Raw genomic sequence first — 16,830 nt, forward strand, 5'->3', positions numbered from 1 at the left:
AATAAAAAGAAGAACCTGAATTTCCTATTTCTCATATTTTAATTAAACTTTTGTAAGTTATAAAAATTCTCACGTTAATTATCCCTCAAATATACGCCCCGGATATTAAATTTTCTATAATTTCGTTTTAATCGAATTTCAAGTTGTGTTCTTCTGTTTACGCAAAGTGTAACTGAATCTTAGAACGCCCTTAGTGACCTCTGAAGAAGTACGCGGGTAAGACTATTCCTTCTTACAACAGTATGGTTTTTGGAGTTATGTTAGTAACACAACGCGCGGCACGACAATAAAATGCGGAGAATTGATAACACCTCGATTTGACGAAAAGCCCGCGTGCAGTAAGCAGCAACAGCGAGCGGATTCCAATCACCCACGATGTCGCAAAACGATACGAGTGACGATGAAACTGACCTGCAAACGCCACACATGTTTCTCAGCGCGACTCGGAGTTGCAACAATTCAGGTAAACTGAAGAGATAATCGTGAGATATTTTTACATCGATTGCCGGGACCACGAGCACCTCTGCACACCTACTTTTACGTACAAATCTAGAAACATGTACTTCCCGCGAACAGATATTATTTTTCATGCGAAGATATTGCGAGAGAATTGCCAGATCTAAATGTATTAATTAAATTAAACTGAAAAGTAATTAAGAGCATCAACAAGCTGGTAGGCCTCGTTAAGTTTCCGAGAGAACCGTTTCTGTAGTCCAAAAATCTGCAGTTGAAATATATAATTTAATAACGAATGTCTCTCAAAGCTATCCGCAGCCCGATCAGTCCCTGCTCCTCTATCTCGAGCTCCGTAATCTTTGGGCAAATCCCTGAAGAGCTTCTCCGCGCCTGGAGTCAGCTGCCCGAAGCGATCCGCCTGGACCCAAGTCTTGCGGTCTTTCAGAGAGAGTACGACCGGATAACGGAAACGAGGTGAGCGAAGTGAGCCTGGAAATCGACAAAAATTAATTTCCACATATTTTTCATTTCCAGATCTCTGGACTGTGCGAAGAAGGATTGCCTGGTCGTGAACATGTCTCTGGGAACGCAGCCTGTGGCACCGACCAGGTGAGAGCCTCTCTGTTCTTTTTTTTTTCTGCCACGACCGAAAAGAAGCTTTAATACAATTCTGCAGATTTCCTTTCAAATGAGTACACGTAACGATTATAATTTTTGCAGCACGCAAAATCAAAACAACACCGACGAAGACGGGCACGATGTGCAAACGCAAGAGAAACAGAGACCCTTCTGCCGATACTTAAAGCTAATCGCGCTCTCCTGCTGCTGGTTACTATTTACGGTAAGAAGCTATCGTGCCGGCGTCGGTTAATAGATCTTACATCGCCTTACATTGCAGATAATACTGATGTACAAAAGCGAAGGGACCGAGACGATACATCAGCTGTCGGTGTCCAGCGCAGAAAATAAAAGTATCCTTCTAACCGAGAATTTTTCATCTGCGAATTATGACAATAATTTTCACCGGTCGAAAATACCCTTCGCTTCCTTAACGATACGTAGATTATCGAATCAACGAACACGTTTCGAGCAAGCTGGTCAGCGTAACGATGGAGGGACCGTTGCTGCCGTCGGCTAAAAACAAGCAATATTTACCTGCGAATGTATCCACGCACTATTTAATGATGCGGCTGCAGCTTCTGGACAAGAAAACGACCTCGTGGCTCTCTCCTACTGATCTGGAGAACTCGAAGGTGTCTATGTTTTTAAACGCGTGCATTCCGTAAAATTATATCACATATTCTCACGTTTGCGTCGCAAGAGCACGAGGCGTAAGCCAGCCGGTTCTGAAACAGAGAAAGGAGAAAGAGTATCCTGTTAATAAAAAAAATTATTTTTATTTTAAATATCTTATAGACATTTCATGAGAATAACGCAGGAGTTTGAATTATATCGCGTGTATTAGTCTAATGTTTAAATCATCGCAAATGTTTGCTAACATTTTGTTAATTAAACCGCAACTATTTACACTGTGTTATATTTGCGATTGCAGCTGCAGAACGTAAGCGAAGTATGGATCTTGCCGGTGCTGCCCGAAAATCTGATAAACATTTTCCCTGATCAAAGGCATCAGAAGACTTTCCACGTAAACGTCGACAAAAAGTGCGTTATATTTTACGTAATAAAAATTAACTATGCAAATTATTCGCTACGAAATTTTACCGACAATGAGCGCCAGCTGAAATATTTTCAAGTCTCTTAACGTGCATTTTTGCTTGCAGGACTTTATCGAACGGCATAATGTTCATCAAGCTGTGGACGAATTCGGAATCCAGCCTTTCGTTCTCGATGGTTTACGATTTATCGCCGATAAATACAGACACCGGCTTACCGTACGCAGCCTGTATCTTAATCGGCCTGTATATCCTGATTATTTTCGAGGTGAAAATCATATGTGCGAATTAAAATGCGTTTACTTCCGTCTGGATCTCTAAATATCTCGTTATTAAATCAGGTCGTGCACAGAACTCTCGCTGCCCTCCTGGCATGCACGATGTCCATTGCGATATTGGCGGCACTGAATAAGGTAATCTTTTTCATTTGTAACTTGCACGATGCAATATTAAAAAAAAAATATTAAAAAAAAAATAAAACACGTTCAAGAATCGGCATTTTGCATTTCAGCGACCGAGCATGGACGAACTGATTTCCTGGATAGACATGGACACGTTACTCCTGTTGTTCTCTATGATGGTGCTGGTTGCCATTATTGCCGAGACTGGTATATTCGACTGGCTGGCGGTTTACGCTTATAAGGTGAGAAAAAAGCGTGTTTAATCGCAATAATTCTCACTCTTCATTCATTTGTAGATAAGCGCCGGGAGATTGTGGCCGTTGATAATGGCCCTTTGCTTCTTCACCGCGTTTTTGTCGTCGTTACTGGATAACGTAACGACCGTTCTGCTAATGACTCCGGTAACCATTAGACTGTGCGAGGTGATGGAGCTAAACCCGGTACCGATCTTGACCGCCATGGTGGTTTATTCTAACATAGGCGGTGCGATGACGCCAATCGGCGATCCGCCGAACGTCATTATCGCCTCCAATCGAGATGTTAAGAACGCCGTGAGTCGCATTAAACTTTCCTACGCTTAGAACTGAAACATAATTTTAATTGATGATTTACAATTGTTGCATTGTAGGAGGTCAACTTCGGTACGTTCTCGCTGCATATGAGTATCGGTGTGATAATAGTGCTGGCTGTCATCACTGCGCAAATTCGTTATATTTTTCGAGACGTCACGGTTCTCCGATTCGACGAGCCGCAAGACGTACAGGTATACCATAAGCTGCAGTAATTATACAATTTACAAATTGCAATTTCGTCCACGCTTGTCTATCCGCAGGAATTAAGGCACACGATCGCTATTTGGCAACGAGCGGCGGCAAGTCTGTCGAATTACAGTAAAGATGAAAATCTTGTGAGGGAAACGTTGTTGAAGAAGGTGCAACGTTTGCTGTCGCAGCTGAAGAAGAAATTAATTACAGGAAGCGCGGCGTTAGAAAAGTATAAGACCACTTTGGAGGAATTGCAGGAAAGGGTAATTCGGAAGATCCTTCGTTTTTCCAAGTCATCATTGTGTCTCAATTATTGCACGTTTTTAATAAGCGTTTTTTATATTTTTTTTTTTTAGTATCCTATTAGGGACAAGTGGTTGCTGGCAAAATCGGGATGCGTGCTGGCCTTCGTGATCACGCTCTTTTTCCTGCATAGTTTGCCTCATTTAAATCTGTCCTTAGGCTGGATCGCTCTGCTCGGAGTATTGCTGCTTCTGATACTGGCCGACGGCGAGGACTTCGACGGTCTCATGGCGCGCGTCGAATGGAGCACCTTGTTATTTTTCGCGTCTTTGTTCATTCTCATGGAGGTAGATCTATAAAGCTGCGCGCAATATTATTTATCAGTTTTAATTCCTCGAGATTAAGTCTTCGTGGATTGAAAGAAATACATTTAACAGTGCTTAAAAAAATTCTGTAGGCTCTCTCACGTCTGGGTCTCATTGTGTGGATTGGCAACAAAACCGAAGACTTTATTCTGTCGGTTAACGAAGAGTCCCGATTAGCGGTCGCTATATTGCTGTTGCTCTGGGTGTCGGCTTTCGCCAGCTGCTTAGTCGACAACGTACCGCTCGCCACTATGATGGTGAGAATCGCGACGAACCTCGCCCAAAATCGCGAGCTGGGTCTGCCCATGCAGCCTTTGGTATGGGCACTAACGTTTGGCGCTTGCATGGGAGGTAAGCATTCTTTTTATTTCTGGTTTTAAAATCAGATTTCAACCAAGAGCTGAATTAATCTGTCGGATTAACGACGATCGAAGCCATGCCTCAAAAACTGGCGTTTCCATAAATTGGCGTCAGTTCTTCCAGTAGTAACATGGCTGGATAGCAGTGTCGTTTAATTGAACAGTTATGTTTTAAGGAAACGGAACTTTGATTGGAGCCACTGCCAACGTAGTATGCATGGGTCTCGCGGAGCAGCACGGCTATAGATTTAGTTTCATGCAATTTTTCAGGTAAGTCAGAAGATCTTATCATTGTCTGTTATTGAATCATAATTAATGCCATATAATTATTTCGACGTGTTGCAGGGTAGGATTTCCTATCATGCTAACGAGTACCATAACAGTGATGGTATATTTAATAATCGCTCACGTTGTCTTCGGCTGGAATGGAAAATAATTAACGAAGACATGCGAGGATCTGTTTAATAGATTAAAAAAAAAAAAAGAAAAAAGAAAATACTTGTACCCGTAAATATTCCTGTTCTACAAGTTTTTTAAAAGCGGAATATCCATTATTCAACACTGTCGAACGTATAATCTGTAAAATATAATGTAATGGGAGAACGTAAGTCGGTATGGATAAATTAATTTTATACTTCTAGTATTTTTACATATAATTCTATAAAATTAAAAGAAAAAAAAATGTATGTAAAACTCTTTGTAATGCAACCGAACTTCTCTGCACTTTTCCCTAAAGCACGTTCTTATTTTAATGACACACGTGTAAAATAAAAATATTACGCCACGTTTTGTCTTTCATTCGCTTTGTTTTCTGTAAAAAACTGCGTGTCGTCACACGTTCATGCGACGAATATGCAACGAAAAAATGCACTAGAGTCCCAATTCACAGAGAAACTGTTTCAGAGCAGAAAAGTTCGGCTGTATACGAAATTAATTGTATTATAATAATGTAAAATATGATAGGTACGTATCATAACTGAATCTAAATATAACTTTCTCGAGATTCGTAGCTTCTTTGTAATAAACCTAAAACAATATTAATTTAAAAGAACTGGATAAGCGTAATACCGAAAAGGTTCAATGGTCACATTAAGTACACATACATGCTAGACGATTCGTTGAAACGTTTTTATTAAAAATGAGGCTCTCTGGGAGAAGAGAAAAGACTCCAATTCCAAAGATTGCTGCCTGGCGGATTTCGACAAAATCAAATAACTTATCGCAAAACTTATCTCTGTATCCTCCTAATGATACACGCCTAATTCAGCGTAATACAGTCGCATTTGAATGTCACAAAACCTAGTCCCTATAAAAACAATGTTCTTACAAATAATAAATTATTACGTGATCCATCGTTAACACAAGATTTATTAAAACTTATGAAAATATAAGCGTGAAATATTACGAAATAAAAATTCGCCAAACTCGTTTGCGTTCAGCAAATGCTAAAAAGTCGCATGCATAATGTACAAAACGAAATGTCCTTACAAACGATAAAAAAAGGTCGCGCTTGCTGAAAAAAGAAGAAAAAAAAAAAAATAATTTACAATGAACGTAATAACGCACTAGTAATGTCATGTCGTAAAACGATGTCTCCGCTTTACTGTAACGTTATCTGTAGGTACTACAATTTCAGGTGCGTCAAATTGTTTCTCTTCCATTTGCGTAAAATTTTATTCTCACACGGCGAAAGCAGGCATACTGTTATTTAATTCGTATGCTTCGGATTTCGAGGCTTCGGCAATCTGCAAAATAAAATCTATAAATTAATCGCTTCGAATTGTAGAATAGCAAACGAATTTCCGAGCGTGTTCTAAATGCCGTCTGCCAAAATTGCAGAATGACGCTGCCGAAGCGTCCCTCGAAAAAAATTGTCATGCGAACGAGTAGTCCCACAGGTACAACTAAGGAAATCGTCAGTTCGAGATAAACTTAATTATCATAAACACGACTGATCAATTTTACTACACAGTTACACTATATATTATATTTTGTATGAGACTGATTTTATGCGGTTACACAATGTTTTCGTCAAGTCATGCCTACGCTTTACCGAGATACGAGCCGCGAACGAAAGTCAGCATCCACTCTGCTATGCGACGAGAGAACTTAAACCGAACAAAATCCAGACATTTAACGCAGTAAAGGCATTCTTCGAGCTCGCGTAACTACCTGAGATATCTTATATAGTTTTCAGTCGTTGAAACGCACAGATTCCTATATAACACTGCTGGACTACTTAATACTCGGATAAACCGCCGGAAAACATACACGGGCGAAAGCTAGCTAACGAAGTGTTACCCCAGTTTAGGAATCAAGTCTGAGATTGGATTTCAAAATGATTAATTCAGTGAAGCCGGGGCTTGTTCAACGGAACACTTATGTACATTAATTATGCAAGAAAAAAAAAAGGAACAAGAAAAATTTATTAAAAAACAATACGACAAAAAATCGCAAAAGCTACAACTGGGATGAGATATGTAATATCCGCGTATATGTTTTTCCGAGCGGTGTAGCAGTCTTATATATTCGATATTCTAACGGTACAAAAAGAAAAAAAAAAAAATAACGCACACATCCACAGCAATGTAAGATAGCGCCGAAAGCAACACCTAACAATGTAATCGGTAATTAAACGTTATCTCGTCGTCCTTATTGCGGTTTAATCTGTAAATTTTTCCAATGCCTGGACGTTACATTCTAGATATTGCTGACGGTGTTACCGCCCCAAAGAAACGATTGGAAGAAGCGAGTCCTTACATTAATTATTACAACAAACCATGCAGTATTAGTAGCACTTGTGGAATGCCTGTCACGAGATTGGTTTGTATATGTGCCGAGGCGCGTATTAACAAGCGTATGATACTTCTGCTCTCCAGAAATACTTCATCGAGAAATAGCGACGCGCATATTTACACCCTTCGCAAGTGTGCGTGCACACGGGATACAAAAGATTCTGTAAAAAGTAAGTACAAATTATCTAGCAACATTTATTTGCCGGCAATGAGGTAACTAGGAGGTGCGTTCAGATGGCAAGTATGTGCAGAAAAGTAGTATACGTTAACTCCCTTAAGACCTAACGAAACTTAAAAGAATCTTCACGAGATCTTAGAATAGTTGTACATGATATAATTCATCGGAAATAGAACGTTCGAATGATTTCTCTTTGATTTGAAGATACCCAAAGTGCACGGTACGTTAAGACCTTCGTTTTACCGAGGCGTCTACCGTCGAAATAAATCACAACTTCTTGTCAACTTATTGCAAAATGTTTGTCCTTATTATAAAATTCTTTTTCCTCAGAACGAACACGTTCGGAATCGTAATCTTTTCACCTAACAAATGACAATATCACTATATTTATCGTAATATTATTTACAATTTTTCATCACTTCGGCCTCTAATAAATTAAGATAATTAATATTACATTCATTATCAGTTAGTAACTATGATATGTAAGAGAAAATATTTCACTTCGTTGAATATAAGTATACATTTCGAAAAAAAAAAAAAAACTCCGTTATTATATGTCTCTTAAAATAGTCCACGAAATTGTATCTTCAAATCTAAAAGACATTCAGCTGTACTATTTCCGAATCAACTGAATGCTTTTAAACAATACGTAAAAATTATTCGAGAACATATACATGTATCTATATGTATGTACAGTTTCTATACATTAGCAATTAATGATCCTTCTTATTTTCATATTTATTTATTAAGCTAAAAGAAATTCCTAATTAAACGAGGAATAATCAAATTTCGAACAGAACACGTATTTGCTTTGCTTGCAAAGAGACTGCACATTCAACGTTATCATAATTTAACCCTTTACACTCAAATATGCATTACTAAAGAATGGTTACAGTAAAGATAAGAAAAATTTTATTACAAGTACAATTTAAATGAACGTTAACACAATTACATTTTTTTATGAGTTAAGTTGCATACGAGAAACATGATGGATGTTAGATAATGACCGTGCAGTGGCAATTTCATTATCGCTTTCATCGAGTGGAAAGGGTTAAAGATGATGAGAAGTCGTTATGGCTGTATATTTTCGTTTTACTTCATAATATAATTAGAAATACAGGGAATATGCGTGTTTCCAAGTATCACTTATTAAGTGTACAGATCATCAATGCAAAAAACGTCCATTTTCAAAGATTTCTCATTTTATCACTGTTATTCTACTAATATCGTAATATACAAAATACATGCAAACGTGACGCAAAGTTTAACGCAAAAATAATTTTCAATTCTATGCCTATGTATATGTGAAAAAATATATAATACAGATTTATTTTAATTTATAGATTAATAGCTTGAAACTTAACGTATTACACGCGTCATTGGGTCTTTCACAGAGATATCTCGCAAGAATCTTTCAAAACAGACATTTCTCGCGATTATACAATATAATATAAAAAAAAATAATAAAATAAAATAAAATAAAATTAAGTGTAACGTAAAGTTGTACTTTACGAATTACAGATCATCCTATATAAAACTATAAGATTCCATTCGAGCAATCCTTGTCCGGTGTGTGTAGTGCATTTGTATTAAACCTGCAATTACATTTACATACTATGGCAATGTAAACCTGTCACGTATATAATTTGAAATTATTTTTAATAAATAGCCGCCGTTTCTTTCTTTTCAAGATGAAGTATCCCTCGACCTACGTGTTTTGCATTATACATCGGGATATATATATATACAATTTACCTACGAAACGTAATCGACTGACGAATAATTGCCTTACACCCATCAAACATCCATCAAACAATTAAAACGTCTTCGATGCGGATTTACAGGGTGGGGGGAAGAGAGAGGGGAGACTAAAACGTATGCGACAGTAGCTAATACTCATAAAAAAGTTGTACTTTCCCGCGTAATGCGTCACGCTAATGAAACAAAGTCACGTTGATTAAAACAAGCGCAAGAGAGACATCTGAATAACAGGTAATGCCACAGAGTGCTTTACAACATATGCCCCTTAATGTATTATTGCTCTTTGCACTTCTCAAAATGTTCGAAACGTCGCTGTATTTCTTTTTTGTCCTATTCTAAAAACTCGTGTAAAAGTCGCTTGATATCGAAACCCAACCAAGCCAACGACGCAGCTTAGTAAAATATGCCTCGTCCTCGGCTACTTAGAATTGATTCTAAATCATCTCGATTCGAATTAAAGCAAACAGGACCGCGGCGCGCGGCCATTCCCGATTACCTCCCTCATTATTAAGTCATCGTTTCACGGATTTATGTCAAGAACTTCGTAAAATAGTGATGCCTATGCTATAGCGACGAGACTGTATATTGTCATTAAAAATATTATATTTTCACGTGGATATATTTGGCAAGCATGCACGTCGATCTGGAAGATCTTTTCCTTTTCCCTTAGTTTTTTTTTTTTTTGCTGCGTGACGGTCAAACGAAATTCGATTTGTATGAGAGCTAATGATCAACTACGAGAGGACGGCTCGCAGTCTTTTCCAACGTGTCTCCCACTGAGACTTATTCCTAACGGAATTCCAATCGAACGTAAACCCAGGATTTGCTATGCTTTTGCTTGAACGAACGACGTTGCTGCGGCTGAAGCCTGAATTGAAGCTGGTCAGGTCGACGGTACTTAAAATTCGTACGGCGGACGAAAGTCGAAGCTTACTGATGGGGGAGCTAAATACCAATTTGCGGCCTTGCTTACTGTTGTTGCCGATGTCTCCGTTACTGCTATTACTATTACGATCGTTCTGTAATTGTTTTACTTTGCGGTAATACTCGGCGAGAAACGATTTCGCCATAGATCATTGCCGATATGCCTGCGGCGATATGCCGTTCCCAGGAGTCACGTAGTCACCGATCATCAGGCTGGGATTCACTGGATAATGAGAAGTGTTGCCGAGGACCAGCGATTGCTGGAAAGTAACACCAAGCTGTAGCGCGAAAGTCACGCAAGCAGACGTATTGCTTTAGTTTCCGTCTCTCACGTAAATTTTATTAAAATGCATAGTAAATTAAATAGATATATGTACACACACGCGCGCACGTTGTATGAACTTTCAGAGGAACAATTATTTTCATGCTTGTATGATATCTGTTTAGAGTATTAATTTAAAATAGAGCACATTTTCTCGTTGCTTCGATAGCTCAATGTGAAAATGCGAATTTTGAATGTGTACTTACAGTAGCAGGTGATGTAAACATGTTTGGAGTTATTCCACCGCCTATTAATTGCGCCGCTTGTGTACTCGTTGCCGTACCACCCACACGACCTCGTCCTGTACTCGAGATGGAACCCGGATGAATGTTTGGCTGTCCACCTGTCACATAAAAATCCGTACATTTTGTTTATATGTACGAATACAACAAGTAAAGCAATTTAAAAACATATAGAACACAGCTTAAAATAATACACTAACATATCGAATCTATACTGAATTTTTTACCAAGCTGGATTTGACGTGAAAATAATACAATAGTCATTTGTAAGCAATTAGACATTACACAAAACTTTAGATTAAAGAGATTGCAAAGAAAAAAATAATTAAAAATTATTTTATAAAGAGATCTATATGATGTAAACTACATTATTATGTTCATCGCATCAGCCGACAATATTTAAACAAAAAAGAAAATTCCTGATTGAGTATTTCGTCTATAGGTATGCCATGGTAAATAATAAAATAATTTTAACTTACATCTAAATGTCGGGAGGAAAAAAATACGAAATTTTTTAAATATCAGAGGGATATCAGAGAGTATAGTTAAATATTTATAAATCTGTACTACTAAAAACAAGTTTATTTACATGAATTATAAATTCTACAAAATATGTATAAATTAGAACAATTACAAGGAACTTTTTTCTTCTTTATACAAATGTCTTCCATGATGCAGAACAATAAAATGTATATCCATTCCGTAAGTACCAGTACAATTAAAAGGTCCGGTAATAAATTGTTAAATTGACATTTATGTAATAAACAATTAATCTGTAATTATAACAATATCAGTACCGAATGACCAATAGTAATTTATATTCAATGTTTTTAGTCATTAATTATTTATCAGTAAGTCCAATGGCAATAATTATCCACAAAAATTACTTCATTATTTCAATACGTACACGATTTTTCTACATAAAGAATTATTTCAAATCGTACTTGTACAATTCTACACAAATAAAAGGTGTTCAAAATGTTGATCATGCTAATTCGTTCTTTTAATTGTATGTTATTACGTGGAAGGAACAGTTAATACAGATTTTAATTAAACAATCGGTAAAAAGAATTAAAAAAAAAAAAAGAGAAAAACCCATAGATCCTTGTACATTATATAAAATGCATTGTCATAAATAATATATTATCAAAAAAACGATAATATACTCGACTTAAAAAGGAAATATACTTATTTTGAGCAATACTGGAATTTAGGATGTCTCAGATTACAAAGACAATCATTTATTATCACTGAAAGAACTGTTTTATATATTAAGTGTTTTCTTTTAAATATCGTATATATCGAATACATAGAAGGAATGGGCCGAGATCGTTCAACAACCACGTGGGTATCTCTCGTACGCTTCGTAATGCAGAATTTCATAAATACGTTTTGCATAAAAATTGAATGTCGAAGAATTAAAACCACTGGGACATGATGCATGTGGCAAGAATATGGATTACAAATGTTAAGTATACCACATGGCACCAATTAATACATGTAATGATACACTGAAGAGTCAAACCAAACCTTACCTATTGCCAGCAAATTATTTGGATTTACTGTTGCGCTTGTATCCATCGAGACTTCACCCAGACCGTTAACCGACATTCCGTTGACCATATTCACCGCCTGTCGGGCACCCTGAGCATCCAAAGTCGTCCAATAGGATTCGCTAGGCGAAGTATTGTTTAACCCAGGAGGCGGCTGTGCCGCTGCGCCCGTGTATCGGAAGTAAGGATTTTTCAAGTCTAAAGTGTTATTACTGCTCTCTAAATTCGTTCCTTCGAGTTTCAACTCTATTGTTACATCGTAAGATTGTCTGAAATAAATATATTCGTAATATAATGTGACAATTCAAGACCAAGCTCGAATCAGAGACAGATGCGTATTCCCCTCACCTTTTATTTGCTATAAGAATGACTTTCCCGGAAAGTAGTTGCCCGCTTTTACAAAACAATGGATTTTCTAAGAGACAGCGTACTTGATACCAGTGTGTGAGAGGCTCTGTAGGAGCAGTACTTAACCAAACTTGTTGCGTTGATCCGATAAACGCTACATCGAACCAGAAAGCTAAACCATGGCATGTACCACTCTCCAGTATATGAAAATCGACATTTATTTCTAAAAGACACAAAGATGTTAGTGAGGCTATCGCATATCTCGTTTCGCGTAATAATATAAAATTCTATAATACCTATTTTATGTAAATCAGTCTCATCAGCTGTTTGGAAGTCTACTATGTGCCTTACAGATTTCGCCATACATATTCTAATATCAAAAGTATCGACAATCGGTTGTCTAAAATATTCTTTAATGGCGTTATTTCTCATGGCGGAGAGATCTACTCCATGGAAACATGTCTGATACCAAAAATTGGCCTTGTTGAACTGTTCCATGTAAAGATTTTCATCGGAGAAGGGGGCAATGTGCAGATCACCTCTGGAGGGAAACATTCTTCCGCCTGTATGTAAAAACGATTTGATTAAATTAACGGAGAAAAAAGAACACCCAGACAAAGAGTAGTTCATAAGTAACAAAATTATTTTTTTCAAAAACATTTACCTGGACGCAACCACTTTTTCGCATGCAGATAGGTCTCGAGCATTCGTTCATTGTACAACATGTATCCCATAGGCTCACTCACTATACAATCTACGTGTTCGGGCAAATCGATCTCTTCTATCTTTCCGGCTATGACTATTATTTTATCAGATAAATTATTAGCTGCGACTAAAAGCTCGGCATGATTTGCCATATTGCTCGCCTCTACGGCGTAGACTTTCTTCGCGCCGGCTTGTATAGCGAAAAATGAGAGTATACCAGACCCAGCGCCTACGTCTAACACAACTTTGTCCTTGAAATCAGACAGATTCCCAAGGATCGCCCGCTGGTATGTGCTGGTCCTAATATAATCCTGCATCATGTTTTGCTGCTGAGAGAGATAACCGTAGAATTGGAAATACTGCATCGCCGAGGACTCTTCTGTTCTTTCGTTAAATGCCGACACGCCCTTTCCCATTTTGAGTTTTACTATGTGCGAGTGAAAATTGCGAAAATCTGTGAAGAAAGCAAACGTGGTTAGAATCCTGTCGCTTAAGTATCTCCGTGGAAACTCGTGTAGGTTCATTAAAATTTAGGCGGCGCAATTGCCGGCTCACCTGCTTCATTAGCAAATGTAATGAGTAAGCTATCTGTATCGAGTGTAAAAACATAACTTCGAGATGATACACGAGAACATTCGGTACTGGGAGTCACTGGAAATTCTAACAGAGTCGTTTTCTCTCTGCTGCTAACATCTCCTAAAATGGTAACGTTGAAAATATCTGTTATTCTCATGGCACAGTCTTATATACATTAAATAGAGAAAGAAAGAAATAGAAGAGAATGTGTGAAACATAAAAATGACCAAAGATCAAGACAGTAAATGCTTTTCTGATATCAAAACGCGACTGCTTTCAGATCAATAACTATCCATGGAACAACTTTGAACCGTTAATCTCTAAAGATAAAAAGGTGATCATTTAATTAACATAACAATGGGATCTATACAAGCAATACGGTTCAACCAGAGCTATCATAGCGACTTATTATCGCTATCAAGTGCAGTAAATGACGAGAAGAAAATTAGCTCTCCAACAATAACTGAGAAGCATGCTACAGTGCAGAAAGGAAAAAAGAAAGAAAAAAAAAAAAAGAGAGAACACAACACAAAGAAGAGGGACACGAATTGGAGGAAGGAGGGAGCCGAAGAAGGACGCAAATCAGTAGAGGATTACGTTCATTATGTGGCGATATCGACCGGCGATCGGCTCGGAGAGATGCTCGGGCCTCCGGGCTTCCAGGAAGGCGGGGAGGGGATTGGGGGGGAAGCAGAGTTATCGGCGCGACGCGGCCTGGGAAGTGTGGTTAGGTTGCCCGGGTGGCGATCGGTCGCGTGATCGATCAGCCGCGTCGCCGTCGGTCGCGTCGTGCCGTCGAGGGCGGCCCGAGGCTGGGGTTCGAAATGGGCCTCGCCGGCGGATACATACCTGAAACGAGCTCGACGCTGAGGCCCTGCGGGTCGTAGTTGATATTGAGGGCGACCGGTTTGTTGTACTTCGGCGTGGACTGGCCATTGTTTGATAGAGCCGAGACCGTCACCGCGCGAAACGTCTTCGCCATTTTTCGCTACACCGCGTGCCAGCGCGCTTCCCGACGCTGCGCCTCTCTCTCTCTCTCTCTCTCTCTCTTTTCCCCCCTGCCCGTCCCGCCCCTCCCTTTCGCACGGCTCCTACTCCACTGCGTTGCCCTCCACCTCCAACCTCCAACACTTCTGCCGGCGGGGTCCCTCTCGTAACGCTCGGCGTTACGCCGTCGTTGCTTCTCTCGCGTGAGAAACAACGGAAGCCGCTGTTATTCCCGCAAGTACTCTTTGCCAGCACCACGACAGGAGAGACCAACCCCCGGCCAAAATCGCGCCGATTCCCTCCCGTTCCCGGAGAATTCACTTACGGCGCCGTCGCGCCTCCACCCTAGGCTCACCCGATACAAAGACGTGCAAATTCCACCGCCGATACTGGCCGGCCTACCCCGCCACCATTTCCGCCGTCCAAACGGTACGATTCCCGCCACTAGGCGGCTAGGTTCGTAGCAAGGCTTGAACTCGTCTCGGAATAATTGCTATATGAATCGCCTAAGCAATACGAATTATATTCCATCATTAGAGTGTTTGAATTTCAACGATAATTTCTTATATATCTCCGCTTCAAGTTTCCAGCGTTGAACTAATCATTTTCTCTTACGCGATCTCTATTCCGCGAGTTCTGAAGCGCGCGACACCCTGTATGCGTGGATATCCTCGTTTGGGGTAATCGCCGGCTATTGATATCGGTGCAATGCACCGGCAAGAATACAGATACGACGTGCGAGAGATTTAAAAAAAAAAAAAAAGAAACCATATATACATGTATGTATTTAATGCGACGATTATCTCGCACGCGGTGATAGCGTTCGAATTGGACGAGCCTCTGCACTATCGTCGCATCCGCCTCGCGTACTACATGCGTGCCGCTGATAAGCGTCGAAAATCGCCGGGGCTCGTGCACGCTCGACCGATCAAAGCGACTTTCCCAGCCCGCTCGATCGAATTCGACGGATCTTTGTTTTAAAGCGGAGACGTCCAAACCTCGGAGCACGCCTCATCGGCTCGTCGATAACGCCGAAAGTAGCTCAGCCTCCGCCACAAAGGACCGAAATTCTCATCTCTCCGAATGTGCCCCGAGTCGCGCTCGCCGATATATAAATTCGCGCCAGAAACTTAGGATAAGATTCTATTTATAATCATGCGTGGCGCGTAACGCAGAAGGCATCTGAAGAGAGTCAAAATGTGACGCACGCACGTATAAAAATAAAATCCCCGTAGAGCGTGCGAAAAATTATTTAACGCGACCTTCCCACCGATACATAATTTCGATGCGTAATTATTACTTTTAATATTAATTATTTTAATGTATATAAATTCTGTTCCGGCGGGGAAGCACGTGTGGGAGAGAGCTTTCGCGCGGAATTAGTATCCTCTCGCGTATAAAAGATATCGTTCGACGGATACTGTTTTTCTCTTGCGGCAAAAACGCTCTTTCTGGAAATATAATAATTGCGCTTTAAATAAGCCCCCGATGTTATCGGGGGAACTGATATTAAAGGAAAATATGACCGGGTTTAATAACACGCGCGCGATACGGTGCACATAAATGCATTGAACGCCGCGGGGATATGTAAGCACGCGGAATATTTAAAATAGACCCTTGTATCGAAATACGCGGAGCTGTTACGAATTTTAGGATTTCACCGTGGGTGCTTGAATTACGTCCAAGGCGAGGTGCTTTGTTGGCAGCGGTCTCCGATGACCGGCGGTGCAATACTAACGTATTGATTTACGTGCGAAATACATTCAATTGTATTTAGGGGGTCATATGTGCCTATCGGAAAACCAATAAGAGAAAACGAATGTAGGTATACGTGTCCGGAGTTCGACTATTACATTTCCGAAATAGCGCCTCTTCGGCGGGACGATTAATGGACCGCGGGTCCGATTGGTCGGCGATCATTCAAAATGCAATTAATTAAACCTCCGTTTTCTTTTTTCTCTTTTTTTCTGTTTTTTTCTTTTTCCCATCTCAACCGGCATTTTTATGGATTTCAGGATACAGTTTTCCGATTGCATTCGCGCGCGGCTTTCGGCGTTCAAAGTAATGTAGGACCAGTGGGAGGAGGGGGAGGGGGAGATTACCGTGAGCTCCGTCCCTAATGGAACACCCCCGCGCACGCGGGGGCTAAAGGGCTAAGGTAGAGCGTCCGTAAAGCGG

The 16,830-nt window shown here is 39.8% G+C and overlaps 2 protein-coding genes across 5 annotated transcripts; one reads left to right on the forward strand and one right to left on the reverse strand.

Annotated features, from left to right (window-relative positions):
* Positions 1–207: 207 nt before the first annotated feature.
* Positions 208–4,757, forward strand: LOC139102344 (P protein). The gene is made up of 17 exons (XM_070656197.1): positions 208–463; positions 765–930; positions 991–1,065; positions 1,177–1,297; positions 1,355–1,427; positions 1,519–1,709; positions 2,009–2,118; positions 2,238–2,397; positions 2,471–2,542; positions 2,641–2,772; positions 2,827–3,081; positions 3,159–3,293; positions 3,363–3,557; positions 3,651–3,884; positions 3,995–4,253; positions 4,438–4,531; positions 4,607–4,757. Exons 1-17 carry the CDS (start codon positions 376–378, stop codon positions 4,695–4,697), a joined length of 2,451 nt encoding a protein of 816 aa, XP_070512298.1. The 5' UTR covers positions 208–375; the 3' UTR covers positions 4,698–4,757.
* Positions 1,644–14,723, reverse strand: Art4 (arginine methyltransferase 4). 4 transcript variants are annotated; one of them, XM_070656200.1, is made up of 8 exons: positions 14,515–14,723; positions 13,645–13,785; positions 13,049–13,543; positions 12,681–12,947; positions 12,385–12,607; positions 12,019–12,305; positions 10,448–10,584; positions 1,644–1,802 (listed from the first exon to the last, which is right to left on the reverse strand). In XM_070656200.1, the coding sequence occupies exons 1-8, from the start codon at positions 14,645–14,647 to the stop codon at positions 1,722–1,724; spliced, it is 1,764 nt and encodes a 587-aa protein (XP_070512301.1). In that variant the 5' UTR covers positions 14,648–14,723; the 3' UTR covers positions 1,644–1,721. The 4 variants fall into 4 exon arrangements, with proteins under 4 accessions (XP_070512301.1, XP_070512300.1, XP_070512299.1 ...); XM_070656199.1 differs by lacking the exon at positions 1,644–1,802 and adding an exon at positions 5,366–10,179; XM_070656198.1 differs by lacking the exon at positions 1,644–1,802 and adding an exon at positions 5,366–10,197.
* Positions 14,724–16,830: the final 2,107 nt, after the last annotated feature.

The sequence above is a fragment of the Cardiocondyla obscurior genome, linkage group LG04, assembly GCF_019399895.1.
Source record: "Cardiocondyla obscurior isolate alpha-2009 linkage group LG04, Cobs3.1, whole genome shotgun sequence".
In the NCBI taxonomy this organism is placed as follows: domain Eukaryota; kingdom Metazoa; phylum Arthropoda; class Insecta; order Hymenoptera; family Formicidae; genus Cardiocondyla; species Cardiocondyla obscurior.